This window comes from Acipenser ruthenus, chromosome 10, assembly GCF_902713425.1.
Source record: "Acipenser ruthenus chromosome 10, fAciRut3.2 maternal haplotype, whole genome shotgun sequence".
NCBI classification, from domain to species: domain Eukaryota; kingdom Metazoa; phylum Chordata; class Actinopteri; order Acipenseriformes; family Acipenseridae; genus Acipenser; species Acipenser ruthenus.
The window spans coordinates 10,459,688-10,479,599 of record NC_081198.1 but is presented as its reverse complement, the minus strand read 5'-3'; the positions used below and the strand labels follow the sequence as shown (position 1 = coordinate 10,479,599).

At 36.8% G+C, this 19,912-nt stretch overlaps 1 protein-coding gene across 2 annotated transcripts in view; it reads left to right on the top strand.

Moving 5' to 3' along the window:
* LOC117411703 (dihydropyrimidine dehydrogenase [NADP(+)]-like) overlaps positions 1-549 on the top strand; it is a 176,743-nt gene extending 176,194 nt beyond the window's left edge. For both annotated transcript variants that reach the window (XM_059031705.1, XM_034019392.3), the window contains exon 23: positions 19-549. In XM_059031705.1, the coding sequence (XP_058887688.1) occupies positions 19-189 (171 nt within the window). In that variant the 3' untranslated portion in view covers positions 190-549. The remainder of the gene's footprint in view (positions 1-18) is intronic.
* The last annotated feature ends 19,363 nt before the right edge of the window (positions 550-19,912 follow it).

Genomic DNA, 19,912 nt, shown 5'->3' with positions numbered 1-19,912 from the left:
CTTTGTTTCCTTTTGCAGGCTATTAAGTTTGACCCTGAAACCCACCTGCCTACAGTTACTGACAGCTGCACAGGGTGCAACTTGTGCCTTAGTGTGTGCCCCATAATCGACTGCATCACAATGGTTACCAGGACAACGCTTTATGAGCCAAAGAGAGGTGTGCCTCTCGCTGTTGATCCGTTGTGCTGAAGAAGTCCAGGTTCACCCATTGAAGAAGGACCTAACATGCACAGCATTGATTAGTGTCATAATTGGTGTGTGAAAAATTACCTTTATTATAAAAAATGAATAATTAGTCAGACAAATTGCCTTATATTCCCAAGCCAATTAAGGAGAAATAATTGTGAGAGCACAAATAGTTTTAAGCAATAGCACGAAGTCAAGGCTATGATAATGAAACAAGAGGGATGAAGCTCATACCCTAAGCAATATAACATTTCTAAATAATAGAAGTGCTGACAGTTTCTCTGTGCAGTTCAAAATTTAAAAAACACTAGCTATGCAACTTTTGTAATCAAACATTTAATAAAGCAAGTTCTTTACTTTCAAGATACAATTTTAAATTTATTTTGTCTGCACCCATGCATTTCTTTCTTGCAAAAGACCTGTATTATGTCACATGTGATTTTTTCAGTTGTACAAAAAAAACTACATTTTCCATGTTTACATTATTTACAAATCTATTAAGATGTTTTTTTATGTATATATAATGCTCTTAATGATTTATTTCCTAATTTAAAAATATGGTTTACTAAATGAGTGCCATGGAAAATATACATCAAATGTAATGTACGTCCGCAAACTTGTAATACAGAACAGTGTGCCTTTACCTTGGAGGTGACTAGAAGTTACTAACATGATTTTACACTTCACCTGCTGTATGCCATCACAAAGAACACAATTCATGCCATCTGCCATGCCAGCTTTCCATGCATTATTTCCTGTATGTTTGACATCAGCTGCTTTTAAAACAAAAATCATACTCATCACATTCGACCACCTACCTCAATCACTTAACTGTATTCCCTTCATCAACCTTTCTTTCTTTTCAATGGAAATCAACTCAAAATACTGTTGGTCATTAATAGAAAACAAAGATTTGGGGTATCAACTAAATACCCCAAAAATTCAAGATAAAAAATTCGAAACTTTTGGCCATAGCTGTCTATGCCAATATCATTTGAATTGTTTAATTACAAATCTACCAACCATGAACTTTGCAGATACTTCTAGATTAATAGCATTATTTTGTAAGAATAAATCAAGAATGTGTTTTTTTCTGTACTTTAGAAGTTATATACGGAATCTCTGTTAAAATGAGTTTTAACATAAATCTTGCTTCACATTCACAGTAGGGTGTCTGCCTGTGTAAATGTATCATTCGCTGAAAGTCGTTTACACAGAAGAAATATATGGGCAAGCCAGTTCTGTCATCATAATTTATGATGCATGAAGTTAATCCATTTCCTTACATAATGTTAACATAGACATAGTAAAGGCTCTGAATTTACTCCCCATTTCTGTCAGTTTAGATCCATCTTTCAGAGTAAACTCATGAAAATTTATGCAAAGAAACTGGATATAGTTTATGCGAATGGGCTTTTTAGATGCATTGAACATTTTCAATTAAACTATTTAGACAGACAATCAAAAATGGTAGGATAGTTTGAAAGTGGACTGCTTCCTCCTGTGGTGATTATATTAATCAGTTCATGCAATTAACATTAGTAGGTGTCAGATACAGGGCTCTTTGACCACTGGAGGTAGTCTGAGAATAACTTTGGCCATAATTTGGTGGCTTTGTGGTTATGGCCGAGCATATTTCAAAACCAGACTTATTAATTTTTATTAATTTTTTCTAGCAAGACAAATTTATTATGATTGGCTTTCCTCACTGGTGAAATACAATTTCAATTTAAAAAAACAGTATAGCTAGCAGTCATTCAGTCTTGGTATTTGTTCATACTGTAGTAAGAATTAGTATTGCAGTAAATTTATTTTTCTCACTAGTTTTGCAATTAAGAAATATTTTTGTAACCTTTTAATTACTACTTGTTTTCGACAAGTCAAATTGATGTTAGTTCTTAAATATGAAGCCTAGTGTTGATATTCTGAGTTCCCTGTGATTGGGAAGCTGTGCATATTTAGAAACGCACTTGTGTACAGTCCAACAGTATCAGAATAAGAGGGGGAGGGGGGGCGGTACTTGATTTAAACCTCAGTTTTGCATTCATTTGAATTAATTCCATACAGGTCCAACACTGAGCAAGACATTATGTAAATTGCTTTTTCTAGTTAAAATGGCAATTGAGTCTGGGTCAAAGACCTCAAGCTGATGAACAAGCAAAGGATACAGTGTTAAGGTGGTGGTGGTGTTATCTCTTCTCATTAAAGTCAGAGTGAATATTGATCTATTACGCAGTATTTGGGATATTGCCTAGAACTCACAAACCCAATTAAAAATAAGCAGGTTGCCTTTTACATCAATTTTGCTTGGAGAATAAATTGTCATGTAAGGGTGTTTTAACAACATCAAATATTTTGTATTACTATTTTTTATTTGTTGTTCTAGGCCTCAAAAGAGCCTGACAATTGTAATTCGAGAGTTAAAGCTAGTAGAACAGAAAGGAAAGTGTAGTGTCATTAATATTCTTGGGGGGAGGGGATATTCCTTTGTATAAAAGAAACTATGGATCACAGCCTATTATAATTCTGTTAACGTATTGCAGAACACACTTCTGCTCATTATCTTCAACATGTTACTTGTATTTATATCTATAGAATGTTAGCTGATTATTGAACCCCCCCCCCCCCCCCACATAAACTGGGTTAAACATTCAATAAGGACAACCCCTAAAACAACGAGATTATGACACTTGTCTTAATGTGGTTTGGTGTTCAGCCTCTTTTGGAGACACCTTGTGCTGCCTTATGGTATGGATACATTTTATTGGCTTGCTACAGTACATAATAGATTGCTACTGAACAATTGACATGTACAGGGAGAAACCAACTTTTGCTGTACTTCGTGGCTGTTCATAGTTACGTAAATTATGTTTCATTGTGTTAAATCTAGAATGTTACATACTTTTTTTTATTTTTTTAGATTTTTTATTTATTTATTTATTTTAATTTTAGTCGTTGCCAATTATTTTTTATTATTTTCTCAAAATTTGGAATGGCCAATTATTTTATTATGCTCAGCTCACCGCTACCACCCCTGCGCTGACTCGGGAGGGCAAAGACGAACACACGCTGTCCTCCGAAGCGTGTGCCGTCAGCCGACCGCTTTTTTATTTTTTATTTTTTTCACACTGCGGACTCACCATGCAGCCACCCAAGAGCTACAGCGTCGGAGGACAACGCAGCTCTCGGGCAGCTTACAGGCAAACCCGCAGGTGCCCAGCCAGACTACAGGGGTCGCTGGTGCGCGGTGAGCCGAGGACACCCTGGCCGACCTAACCCTCCCTCCCCCCGGGCGGCGCGCGGCCAATTGAGCACCACCCCCTGGAAGCTCCCGTCCTCGGTTGGCAAAGGAATAGCCTGGACTCGAACTTGCGACGTCCAGACTATAGGGCACATCCTGCACTCCACGCGGAGCGCCTTTACTGGATGTACCACACGGGAGGCCCCTAGTTTTTTTAGATTTGATCAGGACTGGCGAGTTATAAACTGAAAGACACTGAAAATGCAGATACATTTTATTGTCTGCAACATAAAACGTTTGCTTGTAAAATTGCAGACCTTGGTGGATTTTATGTGCAGGCCTTTAGCTTTTTATCACAGCTGTTGCTTAGTTACCATAGCAAAAAACGTAACCATTTCAGTGCAGGCATTTTAGAATACAATCCAAAAACTACTCTGCCATCTGTACATTTGCTGGAATAGGTCAATGATAATATCACTTTTTGTTTTGTTTTTATTTTTAGTAGAAGATGTTGACACTTGATTTAGGAAACAGCAATTGACAAAGAGATTAGCACATTTCAGTGATTGTACATTTCCTCTGAAGAATTTTGCAGCAAACTGGATTTTTCATTTTATGTTGGTGATTGATGCTTCTGACAAATGACTGTGTCCTGACAAATTCAACTTCCAGGCCTGAGTGATTAGATGAATGAAAGGATGTCTTACACTTGGAAACTAAAACTTGTTACACTATTTTTAACATGACTTGTCTGCCCTAGGAAACAATGCAGCAGGTATTAGTGCTTGGACAAGGGATGTTTTTATACTGTTTAACTTTTAAATTACTACATATGAACTGTCAAACAACCCTTAGCTGAAGAATGCATGAAGGAAAAGGTCTGATGTTAGCAACATTTTGTGGGCACATTTGAAGGGAAGGAAAAGCTACAGTTGGGCACATTGCATGCATAGTTAATGGTTTAATCCACAAAACTGTGCCAATGCACCTTTTTAATGCTAGCAGAACCACAGCCATTCAACCCTGGTCCACAGTCACTAGAGCAAACTGGTGCTGAATTGTATGTGGGTTTTTTGTTTGTTTTTTGTATGGGGTACACTGAGGGCTACACTGAAACCTCAGACTTTCACATGAGACCCATTCTGAATTTGAACCCAGTCCAGAAGTGAAATTCTAGTCATACATTAGGTAGCAGCACTACCTTGTCTTCAAAGAGAGTGTATGTATACTATAGAGATAGAGATTATGGGTCCTGACCAAGAAAGATAGAAGAAAAACTAACCTGGAAAATCAGTTAATTTTGTGAGTCTGTAACACAGCTCAGTAGGCATCAGCAAAGCCAGGACACCCTGCACAGTGGTACTAATATCAGAGCTTCCGCATACATAGTGCTGTGTGGGCTTCTGTCTCAGTCAATGGGACTTGGCACTGGCTTGTTCCAATTAGATTCATAGATGAAAAGGAGTGACCTCCATTCCTCTGGGATAGCTAAGTCCAGGTTTTTCTGCATTAAAGGATTTCCCATAAAAGAAAGTGTATACGAAATACTGTACATATTTCCTTTTCTTCAAATGCAAGATCTAGCACAGCTGAGTGGTCTCTGTATTGAATATTTGGGGAAATGAAACCCATTTGGAGCAAGTCACTTGGTAACTTCCATTAGAGGGCACTGCTCTATCAAGTCCCAGGGAGCTGCAAGCAGATGGATAGATCCCTTCATCGTGAAACACTGCCTCAGCCTCACATTAATTACTGAGATTCTCTAATTGTTGCAATCACAAGTAATTTAATACATGCTGTAAACTGTTACCTTGCCTTCAGCCATTTACCAGCAATCCAATGAATGTGTTCCAATGAGTAATGATTTCTCGTGCAGCTCTAATAAAAGTCATACGAAAGCCAGGGTTTCCAATGAAGTAGTCTGTTACAAAATGGGTTATTAACCCCTTGGCTTCCCCTCTGTAGCTGTCCATTCCTGATAAGCTGCAGTGTGCTTCTCTTCCAGTACTGCAGACTGAATTAAGTAATTCATATATAGATTGCTGGGTCAGAACCTGGCCTGTAATGGCCCCTTAAACACCTCTCACACCTCTCTTTTACAGGCACTGTCCATAGGGAACCTAGGCTGTCATACTGTAGATATGTGCAAGTGCCGTATACCTTGCAAAATGATAAAATGCGGTTTCTAGAAAGGTGACTGGGGTTAATGTGGACAACCACATAGATTGTTTCCCAGTCATATGGGAAATTCATTCACATGTTTGAACAGTGGCTGGTAGTACTGTGCAGGACTAGGGGTAGCAGTAAATATTTAACACATGATTTATAATAGAACAGCAGCAATATTATTATCGATTACAATACAGTGTCACCCGTGCATATACAGTATGTCATACTTTAGAGTTCTACATCTATGTAGATATATGTAAACTTGATGAAACCTGATTAGGACTATTAAGTTGTTGAGAGTATCAAAAGCTGGACATAGCCAAATAGGATTATTTGAATATCTTTATGTACATACAGACGTGCTCAAATTTGTTGGTACCCCTCCACAAAAAACGAAGAATGCACAATTTTCTCTGAAATAACTTGAAACTGACAAAAGTAATTGGCATCCACCATTGTTTATTCCATATTTAATAGAAATCAGACTTTGCTTTTGATTTTTTATTCAACATAATATTGTAAATAAGAAAACAAATGAAAATGGCATGGACAAAAATGATGGGACCGCTAACCTAATATTTTGTTGCACAACCTTTAGAGGCAATCACTGCAATCAAACGTTTTCTGTAGCTCTCAATGAGACTTCTGTACCTGTTAACAGGTAGTTTGGCCCACTCTTCCTGAGCAAACTGCTCCAGCTGTCTCAGGTTTGATGGGTGCCTTCTCCAGACTGCAAGTTTCAGCTCTTTCCATAGATGTTCGATAGGATTCAGATCAGGACTCATAGAAGGCCACTTCAGAATAGTCCAATGTTTTGTTCTTATCCATTCTTGGGTGCTTTTAGCTGTGTGTTTTGGGTCATTATCCTGTTGGAGGACCCATGACCTGCGACTGAGACAGAGCTTTCTGACACTGGGCAGTACGTTTCACTCCAGAATGCCTTGATAGTCTTGAGATTTCATTGTGCCCTGCACAGATTCAAGGCACCCTGTGCCAGGCGCAGCAAAGCAGCCCCAAAACATAACCGAGCCTCCTCCATGTTTCACTGTAGGTATGGTGTTATTTTCTTTGAAAGCTTCATTTTTTTGTCTGTGAACATAGAGCTGATGTGACTTGCCAAAAAGCTCCAGTTTTGACTCATCTGTCCAAAGGACATTCTCCCAGAAGGATTGTGGCTTGTCAATATGCATTTTAGCAAATTCCAGTCTGGCTTTTTTATGTTTTTCTTTCAAAAGTGGAGTCCTCCTGGGTCTTCTTCCATGGAGCCCACTTTTGCTCAAAAAGCAACGGATGGTGCGATCAGAAACTGACGTACCTTCACCTTGGAGTTCAGCTTGTATCTCTTTGGCAGTTATCCTTGGCTCTTTTTCTACCATTCGCACTATCATTCTGTTCAATCTTGCGGCCACGCCCAGGGAGGTTGGCTACAGTTCCATGGACCTTAAACTTCTTAATAATATTTGCAACTGTTGTCACGGGAACATCAAGCTGCTTGGAGATGGTCTTGTAGCCTTTACCTTTACCATGCTTGTCTATTATTTTTTTTCTGATCTCCTCAGACAACTCTCTCCTTTGCTTTCTCTGGTCCATGTTCAGTGTGGTGCACACAATGATACCAAACAGCACAGTGACTACTTTTCTCCATTTAAATAGGCTGAATGACTGATTACAAGATTGGAGACATGTGTGATACTAATTAAAGAAACTAATTAGTTTGAAATATCACTATAATCCAATTATTTATTATCTTTTCTAAGGGGTACCAACAAATGTGTCCAGGCCATTTTAGAATATCTTTGTAGAATAAGCAATAATTCATCTCTTTTCACAGCTTCTTTGCTTTATTCTATGACATACCAAAGGCATGCAAGTATACATGATAAAATAGCTTTTAATTTCATCACTTTTCAGGAGGAATGAAGCATTATTTCAATGAGCTGTAAGGGTACCAACAAATTTGAGCACGTCTGTATGTCACACTTCTATGTTTACTTGTATCTGGGGAACTGCTTATCCTATTGTGAAATGCCAACACTAATGTATCTAAATTATTTAGTATAGTGTGTAAACAAACAATAATTATCATTTATACATACATAGATACACACTGTTCATGCATATACATGCTGATGGCTGGGGTCAGGATTAATTCAGTTTTTCTGTCAATTTAATTGAGGCAATGTTATGCAAATTAATATATAGTAATATGCATGCACAAGCTATGGATGCTCTTCCAGACACATATCTCTATTCATATTTATTATACTACTGTATGTACTTACCTTCTTGTCCATAATAAACTATTTTAATAAGGGATAATAGTTGCTGTCCAGCAGAGAGAGACAGCAATGCGATCAAAGTGCATATACAGAAGGAGAAACACAACAACTATCATTTATTAAACATCCATAAAGAAGGCACAATGTACTTTGTATAAATATATCCGTGCAAATTGGGCAGTAGAACACATGGCACAAGATCATTATAACGCTTCAGTGTTTCACACAGCCAGTCAGCAGCTACTGATAACGAGAACTCACCATCCAGATTGATCCAGGAAGTCTGCAAATGACTTGGTTCCTGGTAATTACACCAAGTTGTGTGACTTGTGATTAGGGACCTTAAAAACAAATGCAGTTCACTATGTCTGTAACATACATCCCTCATCACGGCTGTAAATTTAAAATTAGAGCTATCAGTATGTTAAACAGTATAGAACTACAGTTTCGTGGCAATCTGATAAACTGTTGTCTGGAAATATGCCTTTATGTCCATCACTTCAGAATCTGATACTGTCATCGACTTGAACAAAGTAATGTTAATACCAAGTCTCATAGCAATTGGATAAACGGTTCTCTCGATAGATGCAAAAATGTAAATGTGACAGACAAACTCCTATATCCCCGTGTGACAGGCTGGCTGCAGGGAGGACTTCAGGCCAGAAAGAAACACACAGACAGACGGTACTGGGCTTGAAACTGAGACGCAATGGCAGTGCTCAGTATTTTAATAAACAAATAAATATACGGTTGGGGCTGATTGGCCCCAAATTTATTCTGCAGCATGACAACGACCCCAAACATACAGCGAAAGTCATTAAGAACTATCTTCAGCGTAAAGAAGAACAAGGAGTCCTCGAAATGATGGTATGGCCCCCACAGAGCCCTGATCTCAACATCATCGAGTCTGTCTGGGATTACATGAAGAAAGAGAAGCAACTGAGGCTGCCTAAATCCACAGAACAACTGTGGTTAGTTCTCCAAGATGTTTGGGCCAACCTACCTGCCGAGTTCCATCAAAAACTGTGTGCAAGTGTACCTAGAAGAATTGATGCTGTTTTGAAGGCAAAGGGTGGTCACACCAAATATTGATTTGATGTAGATTTTTCTTCTGTTCACTCACTTTGCATTTTGTTAATTGATAAATATAAACTATTAACATGTCTATTTTTGAAAGCATTCTTACTTTACAACATTTTTTCACACCTGCCTAAAACTTTTGCACAGTACTGTACATTTTAAATAACTCATGCTGCACACACCCATTTATATCCCGTGTACCAACTACAATACACCAACATTAACACAAGCAACATACAACATATAACACACAAATGCACACAGGGGCGGGGCACATTGCCACACCACAAAATCTGATATTCTGATCACATATGCTAAATGTAAGTGTGACATGGACGGATAGATACCCCCTATATCCCTAATATCTGATTATGCTAAATAGTATCAATACCAAGTTTCATGACAATTGTTTAAGCGGTCCAGATATATGGAGAAATCTGTGAAGTCTGACATACATACACATGTACTTACGTACGACTGCCTCCACTACTGTATATCCCCTTCACAGGGGATTTCATTCCCAGTGGGGGATAATAATAGGAATAAGTGGAAATATCTGCGATAGTAGATGCATGAAAACGATTGCCTGTTTTCTAGAAGCCTCCAGATGTGTTGTCCCAAATGTATAGCATTGAAAGCTAAGTAATTATTTAGCAGTTATGTAAACCAGGCACATAGTTTACATGAACAGCATTTGCTTCTACTGCAATGGTATCGTAATTCTTTAGTATAATGTTCACTATACGATAAAATAAGGCTCCACCCATAACTAGTAAGCCCTGTATAAGATCATGCTTGAAAAATGTCATGACAATTTTTTATTGACCCATTTGGTAACCAATAGACTATTACATAAAATGCTGCACTGTACCTTTTTTTATTTACCCTGCTTTATTTGTATGTAATTTTTGTATTAATTATATATTGTATCCCCAGAGCAACATTCTTAATATTATTTGTATTATATGTATTTTTTTTTTTAATATAATATTAACTTCGTTAGAGTGACAAATTAATTTTAGTGTGCGTGTAGTTTCTATAAGAAACCTAATACACATTCAGTAATAAAGCTCTATGGCATATAATCAAGCAATCTACATATTGTTTTCTTTGGTTGCACAATGTCCTGCAGGTATGTAAATTAATTCTCTACAAGCCAATTGGCTATATACCAAGCTGCTGAAATATCAATGCTGTCACTTCACCACCTGTATATTGCGCCATAAATAAAACAGGCGTACAAAAAGGGCAAGCACAAAATATTAGCTTGAGGCGCAAATATGATATTGTGTATAGTATTGCAGTCAGCATACTGTGCAGCGTATGAATCCAGCAATACAGACTTCCTGAAGATGTGGAAAGGTTGAACCCAAGAGCCTTTTTTTTTTCAATTCTACAAATACCAATATGAAACACGAGAGAGTGTAAAGTGACTTATGTGTGTTTTTTTTTTTTTTTTTCAACCACAGCATCTTGCTTTTGGGTGGTCATTCTAAACAAAGTCACATGACTAGGGTTGTGGAGTTTTGAAGTGAAAGAAGTGGAATGGAATAAGGTGCTTATTTTTCAGCAGCCAATGAAGATTAATAAAGCATAGTGAAAGAATGGTAAAGCACAGGTAAGCATAGTAAAAAGCAGAGAGGTACAGTTAAGAACATTTAAAAACTTGGCAAATCCGGGTAAACTATGGTAAATTCATAGTATATGCATAGGACAAGCATGGAAAAACTACAAAAATACCATGCAAAAACACTGTGGTGAGGGTCAAAAGGATTCCAAAATGTGTATATCTTGCAATATTCAGATCACTGTTCACTTTCGCCATACAGAGAAGTCACAAAAGACTTTGTTATAGAGTGTAAAAGCTGTAACCACAGGACATCTCCCTTGCATGTATGAATGCTATTTTCTCCTTGTGTACCTGATTTGCCCTGTAGTTATTGCTTAAATACACAGATGAGCTATCCAAAACAATTAATTAATTGCTACTGGAAAGCCTGTTCTGGAATCAAATGCAGCTAGCTGCTTAGGCAGGAGCCAAACACAATGAGAACAAGCATGAGGAATTGAGTTCTTCCTGGATGTGTAACTTGTGTTCCTGATATCTTGCAGAAAAACACAAAAGTTGAATAGTTTCTATCATGAACTACTTCTCTCATTAAAACACTGCTATACTATTCCGATATTAAATAATTGAAATAAAAAAACAGCATTAAATGTGGAATCAAATGTGGATTAATTTAAAGATAATTGGTAGAAGAAAAAATAAAGCATTTTTAGCTTTGTAAAAACAAACCAGCCTTGTAAGTAGAGTAAATGAAACCTTCATATTGAGATTGGTTACCCTTTGACCAATCCTTTAATAAACATCCTTTCTGGAGAAAAAAGTAGCATTTACAAAGTATTCAGTACACATGTATTTCTTTGTATATTATTCAATTATCTGAAGCCTTCAGTGGAGGCAAATTAATTCAGGTTTTCTGCACCTCTGCATTTGATGTCCTTCTTTTTCTTTTTACAGGACTCCTAAGACTTCCAGTTAGTGAGGGGTTGTGCAATAAAGTAACCCAGAAAAGGATTTGTTCTGTGTGTTTAAAGTTCTACTGGTGTTTTTTTTTTTGTTTTTTTTTTTCTGTTTTTCCGAATCACATTGAAGCTGAAAAGATACAATTTAAAAACAGCAATGCAGCTTGTATTCCCATCCCCAACCACCCATAAATAGCTGTTTGTTTGTTTTTTGATTGTGTAAAATGTAGGCTATTCTGTAATTTATAAACAGCAGTATAACAATAATAAAATAAACATCTTCAAGTTGATCTACAGCTCTGGACAAAAGTTTTGCATTACCTAGAAATTTAGGATTGAGACACAATTTTAAAAAATAAATACATAATCTATATGACCATAATTTAGATCTTTTATTTAACATCATGTAATCTAAAGAAACTACAAAATGATATTGCAAAAGTCTACCGGAGGCCATAATAGTAGTACAGTATTTCATGTTAGATTTCAAAGTGGCACATTTTTCGCTAAGTATATGGAAATCTACAAAGTATATAATTCAATGTGTTAACATAACATTATTCAGCGGGTTTCATTTCAACTTTATGAAGCAAAATTTGTTAATTCTATAGGGTGATGCAAAACTTTTGCCCATAGCTGTACAAATACAATATTTTTTGTGGGGGTCACATTTTACCAGACCCATACTAAAAACACTGTTTTAATAGACAGACACCAAAATGATCTTGCTGGTGTTGAACCCCGCTAAATGTCAGTGCAAGTTCAGTATCTTTTGAAACCCCGGCTATACTCTTGTGTATCTCAACCAGTTAAATTGTCTGAAGTACGAGAAGTTATATTGAGTAGTGAAAGAGGTTGATCCCTTTGTTCTTTTACAAAGACTAAACATTTCCTTGACGTGATTCTTTCTAGAAATCGTGTTGGATAAAATGATCTTCACACTACCTGTTTCTTATTCTCTGAGGGGAAGTTTTGATCACATCTTGTGTAACATCTTTTTAAAGCTGCTGCAACATTTTCATCTACGTCTTTCCAAACAGTCCTCCGCTGTCTTGTTCTCTCTCACTGGCTGTCTGCTCTTAACTTCACCACAGTCCTAATTATCTTGACAAGGATGCTTATAGTGGATGATGGCATTTCTTTGCCTCTATAATAGACCCTATGAGTTGTAGCTGTTCTGTTTTCATACTAACGGCTTTTAGTAGTTTGTTGATGTTTAAATGGAGCTTTCATGCCTCATTTATGGCATAACGAGTTAATAAGCAGGACAGCTTTTACTAAAGAGTGGAAGACGTCTCAGCAACAGTCAGCAGTATCCAGGAAATACTTGAATATAAATTATAAATTGAATAAAAAATAATAATACTACTAAAATGTGGATACATCATTGGAGCAGATTTCTTGAACCTTTTGAAGATTATTACTCTGTGACTACTGTACACGTGAACTGAACCACAAAGTGATCTGTCTCCGTAAATATACTTGTTTATATCTGTTGATAAATGTTCATCTGTTCAATATAGTTCACATTCGGAAACAGGGCTCCCATGCATTTGAGCTTGCATCTTCATTTTGTAAAATGTCACCAGGTTCACAGCTCAGGTGAGCAGCACTGTATCTCCAGCTGCAGTAGAACAGTAAATGTCAAAGCATGTTTTCATTTACGCAGATCTTGCTGTATTTTTCTTGCAGCCTTGTCACTTAACCAGTGCCTAGTTTTGACTGCCATTTCATACTAAATACCTGAGTCACTGTTGCCGCAGAGATTGGAGGTAACCATTTTAGCCACTTATATCACAGCATGTCTCCGAGCCATCAATTAATATTAAATCTCCAGCTGGCTTCACATGCACAGCGCTTTACAATTTTGGCCTTGCAAAATGGACCACTTTCTCTTTTAGTGCACGAGATAAAACAGATGTTTTGAAAGTGGTCCCCTGATAAATGCACCAGTACATGTTGATGGAAGTGATTACCTTAAAAGGCAAATAGCGTCATTGCTGAAGGATACCAGCATGGCTTACAGGGACTGAGCGACACAACAACAAAAATAAAAACAAGAAGGTTATTGAATCAGAGCCCTACATTGACATCAGTGCACTTGACCATATAAATATAATAGAGAGTCGATGTACTGTAGACCGTTTGGGTTATCTCATGAACTTTCTAGCGCCCAATGCCCTTAGACTTCATCATAAGAAAAGAAGGAAAGATATATTGTTGCTAAACTAAAGACAGTAAACATGCCTGGATCAGCTAATCCATACTAGTGGTGATCGCATCCAGATAATGTGCTGTTCAGTTTAACAGTACCTCATTTGAAGAGAGCCAGTGTTCAATTGGGTCTGGGATTTTCTGAACGAATCCATTCTGTTTTTAAATCTCTGCTGGCATTATACTATGGCTGCTGCTAAATTGAAGCACTGAAGATATACATAATAGAAAAATCCTTTTATTGTTGTTGTTTTTTTTTTTTTTTTAGATTCCAGTGAACAATTATTAGCCGATGTGGAGAGTGCTCACTTGAGTTCTTGAGTAGTGCAGTGTTCTATGTAATGATATTCAAGCTGATGGAGAAATTCCACTGCGTAGCCAATGACCCACAGCTGAAGAACCTAAAGACATGGAGAGCGCTAGTGCAATTGAAACCACTGCCAAATGCCTGCTGAGAGGAGCAGCAGCCATACAGTACACTCACACTGAGAGCTGTGTGTTGGGAGCTGTTGTGAGAGGAGAAGAGCTGTCCAGGGCAGTGGCTCCCTCCAGTCTTCAAGGAAAAAGCATTTGTCCAGGTGTTCATTTTAACCAGGACCAAAACTAATATTTTAAATCTGCACTGCTTTTACAAGTGATTACTTTAGGATAAAACCTGGGAGGTACGTATTTAGATGAGGAGTCTCAGTTGCCCAGCAGCACCTGTTTCTGAAATCAGGATAGGATGAAATTTACTGTTGCCACAAGGAGGTTTCTAATTAATTCTACATTAGCTCAACATTGCTTTCCAGTGTATGTAAACGAGTATTTGTTTGTGACATGTATAAAGGTACATATAAGTAATACATAAGACTAGAGACTTTATATATACCTGTATTTTAGGGCTATTTATTTTTACCGATTCCCCTATCAACCAGGTGAGAATTGCCTTGGTTTGGGCATGCATACAAGCCAGGAAGGGAGTCATATACAGCACATCAAGGTAGGAAAAGGTGGTGAAAGTAGTTTCCTTTTTTTCTTGCACATACAATAGGTTTTTTTCTTTTCAGACCATTGACACAATAATGGCATTTTACATTAAATCTTACTCAAGTCATTTACCATGAAAAGTACAGCTTTTTTTGTCAAACCTAACTTGTTCAAAGATTTTAACTGACATAGTGAGAAAATAAAAAGGAGTGAACATTAACTGAATGAAAACACTTTAATCCTGAAAGCAAAAAGCATAAAGACTTCCTCAAAAATCCATTATGTATTCAAGTTGTGAATTTTGGCTTTTCTTTTGAAATAGCCTCTTTAAATCAGTCGGGTTGTGAAGTTCACAAAAATAAATTCCATTAGTTTCCGTTGTGGAAACTAAAAAGCTTGAGAGATTTGACTTGCATTGCGTGGACAAAGTAAGCTGAAACTGGAAATGTTTGAGGCTTGAGTGTGAGCTTTTCTCACTCGTTGTTACATCTCCAGGACTTTGGTTCATTAAAAGATGCTATCCAAGACAGTATAGTTCATGTGTGTTAAAAAATAATTAAAAAAACAAAGGCAATGTTTGCCTTTTTGTAAAATATGCCTACACCATGCTAGTGTGTCATATTTTCAGGGAAGCTAAAATGTGTAGTATATATACATAATTATTATTGCCATCAATCTCTGAGCTCTTTTTTGTGAATGGCCATTTGGAAAAACATGGCATATTTCCTAATTTAAGCAGGGAGATCAGACCCAGTAGCTCACAACCTGAATGGGTAATATTCAGCAGGTCAATTTGAAACATGCTTTCTCCTCCTAAAAACAGATTTACAAAAGTGACGCGAGGCGAAGCGAATGAAGCGCAGCAACGCGCTGGTGTTTCCCGGGGTTTAAGCGATGCCTGTCAGCTTACAGCATGTTAAAGGGGGAATTTGGAAATACAACTATTCAGAGAAAATTAAAGGGTTTGCCTACTTGGATTATTATTATTCATACTTAACTACTTCAGAAGGAAATTCCTGTTTCTGCAATCAGGGCAGCTTCTAAACAAAACTCAGAGAAGTGGATTAGTGGGTTTCATGTATTGCACACAGCCAAAAGATATTTAACACATTTCATCAGTTTTAATAGTAATAGTTTAATAGTAGAAAGTGGCTAAAAAATAAAAATCCTAGCATCTATTAATCACGGCACACTAATGCTCCAAGCAGAAACTGTAATAGAAAAAAATATATCTACAGAACAAATACCGTGGCATATTAAGTAGGAAGAAATTCAATATTTAAAAAATAGATTTTATGAAATACATTTAATAAATAGAAATATTGAGATATGTAATGTTTTCATATAGGAAGGGCCTGGTTTGCAGATTGGACACTGGAGGATAGCATAGAGAAAGAGACAGAGCATGATGGAAAGTGGAAATCAAAGAGAGAAGATGCAGTTTCTTAGATTTACAGCAATAATCAGCAATGAAACCGAATCTCGGAATTTTAAATTATTGAATTGCTATTGTGTAATGCAAGCTATACTTGTGTAGAAATGAAAATTACAAAAGGTAATAATTTATTTCACAAGAAAAGTTTTTTAAAGTAAAAGATTCCACTCTAAATATCACCACAAGTCTCTTTTAATGTGATCTTAGATCAAACTTTGCCAAAGTGAAAACAAAAACCCTAGAGCTTCCCCGTAGCTTTGAAGTTGGAAGGTATTCACAATATTCCCATACTGTCCCAGTTTAAGGACTTAAACATCTGGTCACCTTAACTATACAGAACTCTGAAAAAACAGCTTTGGAATTGTAACACAGATAAAGGCCTTCAAAGAAGCACTCTGTCTCCATGGGGGAGGGGGGGCACTTTGTCTGCTAGGCATCATTCGTGAACATGGTATCAGAAAAGGTATCCGATTTATAAATAGATTTCTGTCAGTACTAGATCTTGGGGTGAGCAACGAGGCAAAAGTTTCAGATCGACCCATCAACCCCCCCCCCAAAAAAAAAAATGCATGTATTGTTTTCAAGCGAGGTGCACTGTGCTATAATTATTATTTATTTCTTAGCAGTCACCCTTATCCAGGGCAACTTACAAATGTTACAAGATACCACATTATTTTTATATACAATTACATTATTTTTTACACATTATTTTTACATACAATGACCCATTTATACAGTTGGGTTTTTACTGGAGCAAGTACCTTGCTCAAGGGTACAGCAGCAGTGTCTCCCACCTGGGAACCCACGACCCTCCGGTCAAGAGTCCAGAGCCCTAACCACTACTCCACACTGCTGCCCATGTAATTACTGCATAAAACTTTACACATGTAGTAAATTACTGGTTACAGAGCTCACACAAAGAGCCCAGAGAACCTTGGAATGAATCCAAGCTCTATGTAGTAAAAGACTCAAATTGAATTCCAGCTAATGCAAGAGTGCAAAGGAAGCAAAAGGAAAAAGATGAAATTAGCATACATTTAGCTTTGTTAGCATTGGGGATACAACCATTATGAGAAAGCCCTGCCTGACCTGGCTTTGATACCAGATTGAAGGTTATGCAAATCAGGAACTGAATCTGATCTTGCAGAAAATGGTACTGTAGGAGGGTAGTGGCAGGAAAGAGACTCGGAGGCAAGGAAGCTGCAGTTTGAGGTAAAGCGCATTTTAATAAGCTGAAAATAAACACAAATAAATGGGCACAATGGCCAAAATAAAGGTTTAACAAAACACAATGTCTGGCTGGGCATTCGTCTTCACTAATTTCTCATTTTGAATCTATCTTGCATTCATTCAAATCCCATGTCAGAATTGCTGGATGAATCGCACTGTCCCAAATGACATTCCGTAGATAACATAATCCAAGGAAAGAAATGATTTTAAATTGTATTTAATTAAACAATCTACTTGTTCTATAAATGGAATAATCCATAAAAGTGGAATGGAATAAGCCATTAGAATAGCTTCAACCCCCTTTGGCGCCAGTTTGTTATCAGCCATCCTAATATGTGGAATAACGTATGTTCTCCATGAACTCTTATGGAGTTCCCTCGATGGATTTTAAACAGTTCAGTAGTATTCCAAAGCCTACCAGCAATACAGTAGCCACTGAATGGAGGATGTAAAACCTAAGCTTCAAACTATGGCTGAGATGTGGCATGGTCTTAACTTTTTTATACTGAAATACCCAGACCTTGTAGGATCAATGAATGAGTCTTGTCGAAAGTATTCACTTAATTATTTAAATTATCATGCATTGCATAATATGTCACAGTGAAGATTATCCACCAAAAACAGGAAAAGGCATTTTACATAGCACATCTTATGATGGATGTGAAAAAAAATAAATAAAAAAAAAATCAAAAGAATAGTGTCTATTGCAGTAAATACTGTAGTATCTACCAGCTGTGATATGTATTTAATTCTATGGAATACTGTAGTGTTTTCAAGTGGTTGTGAAAGCAGACAGCCAGAGTTCAATTGTATTTCCTACCTGCAATTTAAGTTGTTTTTGCCAGTTTGATCAAATTAATGTTATTGTATTTTTGCATTTCTTTATATAGTACCCTGTAGTTGATGCAGGCTTGCAGACTGAATGCCTTCATATACCACACCAGTTTAGTAGTTAACTTGACATAAAAGCTTCCTTTTATGTGTGTCAACTACTGAAAGTGTGGTTTAATGTAATTCCTGGTGAGAATACACCTTCAATCTTGTCCACCAATAGAAAGCTTTGCTCAGCTTGATAAATACACACAAATCAATGTTCACAGAATCTTCTAGTATACTCCAAATTTAAATTGAACAAAAAGCAATTACTTATTGTTGATTACAAGCATATTGCTGGTGATGATGACTGAAGAAAGGTGGAATTTTTGGAAAATACTGGAATAAAAATACATTTTGTCTTTTTTTATTCCCAATTCAATTATATTTTTTCTAGTCTAATGGCTCCTGTGTTAATTCTTTGTACTGTTTGCTGTTAACATTGTCAAACTAATATGAAGTAAGTCATATACTTTAAAGCCACTGCTGATAGCAGTCCTGCAGCAGTGGGAGGCTGGATCAATAAGAAAGATACAGTAATTGTGTTTTCATTGATCTTTAAAGATGGAGTTGAAAGAATGTGGTTTACTGTGATATGTTTAGCATTCCCTTTAAGTGTCAGTCATTGCAATGCACAGATAGAAAATGTTGTTTTTGTTGCAGTAACACATACAGTCATATTAACAACACTGCACATGTAAATCCTCTTTGAACAGCCATACTTATCTTATTTCATTATTCTGGTGCATTGGGGATATTAAAATGGTGGTTGGATGGATTTATGTTCAATATAGTTTTCACATTACTTACTTGCAATGTTTTGTTTCAGTGTTTACTTGCACGTGCAAGCAACAAGGATATACATTTTAAAGACCATTTTAAAAACCAAAATCTATAATAATTGCCTCCGAAACTGAAACTGACATGGATTTCAAGACCAAAGATCTTCCCTATATACTGTACTTGCAGCCATTTAGAGAATGTATACAAGAATTATAGTTACATGCAAATACGAGTCAAAACAAATACTTTGCACAGGTTTTTTGCACAAAGTATTGTGGCAATTGTATGGAACAATCAATAATACTAATTAGTCCATGACAACTGCTAAATTGAAATCCAATATAGCTATGTTATTTATTTATTGACAGTAAAAAATAATTGAGTTTTTTTTCTTATGCAGTGGGGTGTTTGTGAGGTTTGTCCACTTAGGACTAAAAGTTTGATTGAATAGCACCATAAAACAGAGAAATAACGCTGGTAATATGTTTTAAGAATCAGTCAATAGGCTCGATCACTGCTGTTGCCATGGTCGCAGGATTACAGGATTTGGAATCTCAATGATAGCAAATGGTAGAGATTCCAGTTGTATTACCTTCCTTAAAGACCACCTGATTTAACGGAACATATGTCTTGTGACCACTTTGATAAATACATGGGTGTGTAATACTGTTGTGGTCAGACGATGTGTCTGCCCTGTCTGTTTAACTGTAAAAATAATAGGGGTTGTGCTCCATTACACGTTACAATATATCTCCCATGTAAAATTACTATTAAGATAATAAATGCCACTGTTAGATGGTCCCATGAGTGGTCATTAGAAACAGGTTTGACTGTATACTGCAACACAATTGAAATATTAACTAATTTCTTGATACTAAATAGCTCCCTGCCTTTTTTTAATCTCGTCACCCTGTCCTCTATGACATT